The sequence below is a fragment of the Echinococcus granulosus genome (assembly GCF_000524195.1).
Source record: "Echinococcus granulosus chromosome Unknown EG_S00288, whole genome shotgun sequence".
In the NCBI taxonomy this organism is placed as follows: Eukaryota; Metazoa; Platyhelminthes; class Cestoda; order Cyclophyllidea; family Taeniidae; genus Echinococcus; species Echinococcus granulosus.
This window is the reverse complement of record NW_020170668.1, coordinates 10221-12401: the sequence shown is the minus strand read 5'-3', so window position 1 is coordinate 12401 and position 2181 is coordinate 10221. Positions and strand designations below refer to the sequence as shown.

The 2181-nt window shown below is 41.7% G+C and overlaps 1 protein-coding gene across 1 annotated transcript in view; it reads left to right on the top strand. All coding sequences in view use genetic code 11, as the record gives it.

The window, feature by feature from the left end:
* EGR_10866 (hypothetical protein) overlaps positions 1-1278 on the top strand; it is a gene marked incomplete at both ends in the record, with an annotated part of 10060 nt that extends 8782 nt beyond the window's left edge. The window contains 3 exons of the mRNA XM_024500115.1: positions 235-321; positions 1075-1118; positions 1234-1278. Of these exons, the coding sequence (XP_024345470.1) occupies positions 235-321; positions 1075-1118; positions 1234-1278 (176 nt within the window). The remainder of the gene's footprint in view (positions 1-234; positions 322-1074; positions 1119-1233) is intronic.
* Between the last annotated feature and the right edge of the window lie 903 nt (positions 1279-2181).

Sequence of the window (2181 nt, the reverse complement as noted above, 5' to 3'; positions counted from 1 at the left end):
GACCAGTAGTTAATTAAAAGGCAAGGCACAACGGAAAATTTGCACAGAAACGGGTAAAAACGCTTCTTTACATGCTAGTCGTTGCACGTTTGTCAAAGGCTCCTGCTTGTAGGTTTGCATTTTTAAAAGTATGCGCTTAGACATTCTTCTCCTCTTCCCCATTAGACCCTTATGGCAGGCCAAATATTCAGCTTTACTTCAGGGCTGGTGGGAACACGTTTATTAAATGAATAGGTAATTGGTTTATTAGTTTATTACACCCTCGGGTTTTAAGTGGTCAATTTATTTTCCACCTTTTCTATGGTGAATCGTGCTCTAAAAGTGAGAGCCGAGTGTCTGTCTATAACCAGCTGGGAAAGATCTCGTGATGCGCCACACGCCATTTGGCAGCAAAATCATCTGTTTGCTTCACATACGCAGCAACCGCACTCCTAAGATGTCAAGTGGCAAACTTCCTCGCGTCCTTCCTCTTGAGAGCTTCGTTTGTGCAATCTTCAAGGAGTTAACTGCATTAGAAATAAAATTCCACTTCGTAAATTCAGGGTGACAGCACAATCTGAGCTTAACCTAATATTCTTTCATTACTTTTTATGGAGCCTGAAACATGAAGTCAGTTTTAACCTGGGGGAAGTGCCATGGTTTTGCATCCATTGTAGCTAGTGCTGAACTTCCTGCGCATTCCTTTTGTATTTCCTCGGTACCTACGAAGGACATTCGCTTTAAATAGGAACTTGCTACGCTTACATACACATCTACAATCCCCAAAAGACGTTACAGGATATATTCCAACTCAACACTTATCTGCCCTCCTCGACATCATTCGTGAAGGCTATTCTAAGGTAGTACAGACGTTAAAACTGAAATACACCTTTTGAGGCACTACTCCGCTTTATCTCTCCTTCATGACTGACTTTCACTAGGAGGGTCCTTAGTGTATATTTAGCTGTACCAACCCTCCTCTCCCCACTGCTTCCACTTTTAGCCTCCTTTGTGACACTGGCAGGCTTCACTACTTCCGTGATTAGGCCTCAAGGCACTATACCAGGCCGTTTATTTCTTTTGGTTGTCATAAAGATTCAGCTAGAGACTTTAAAATTTTTCATTTAGCAAATAGAAGGGTGAGAAAAGACTGAAAATTGAGGTGCTTTACCTTCAGTTATGATAATCTTACTCGTTTAAGTAGAATTCTTTAAGTGTTTTCAAGTATTTCCTTATTTATGGTTATTTTTGTAGTTCTGCATTAATTTGAACTTTCATGTTCCAAATTCATGTCCATAATAGGTGGATGAAATAGGCAATCACTAAAGCCCCTAGCCTAAGTAGCAGAGCAACGGTGTCGAGGTAACTAAGCTCTGAACTGATTGCGCCAGGGTTGATGTCTCCCTTAAAATCATTCTCACTAAAGAGCTCATTTTAATCTGCCCAACTGTCACCATAGAGTTGCGCTGTACACACACGCGTTTTTCAGTCATTCGTCGCGATATTTATAGTTTGTTTGCATAAAAGGCATTAATACCACTTGAGAGCACCCATAAATGTGTACTCGTCCACCGAACTACAAAAGGGTCTGATTTCGGCAAAGCAATGCTAACGTTTATAAGGTGAGTGATGAAACCCTTGAGTATCCTTTGTCCTGCTGATTACAGAGTAAATGACCTTCCATTGATAAGACTTGCTGATATCAGGGTAAGGGTGCTTCATGCTGGTGGCAATACTCATCAACATACGCACAGCTCCAAAGTGATCAGATACACTGCATCTGCTTGACACCATCCCTCTAACTAGCGTAAAGTGACTGTCTCTATTGCTGTAATTTCTTGGAACAAAAGAAATGGAGGCTGTTACGAAAACACCAGCTGTAGGCTTGTGGTGAATGTTGAGATACACTAGCATAAAAGACCCCATTTTGCCAATGATACAATAAAGTCAAAGAAAGTTTCGGTCCCTGCAGATTCAAAACTACTTCCATTTGGCTGTTTGCAGTCCATGCCAGTGGCATCTTTCATAATAGTGAGTTATGTTACAGCGACAGGGCTGTCTTGAATCAGTACACCAACCAGTATTCCCACGTGAAATATATCCTGGCCTCTTAAAAGGTGTTGTCGGATAGGAAAGCGAAGAGGTGTGAAGCCTCAAAAATTTCATCCCCTCAAAGAGGACGCCGGTGAGACGAGAGCGGTT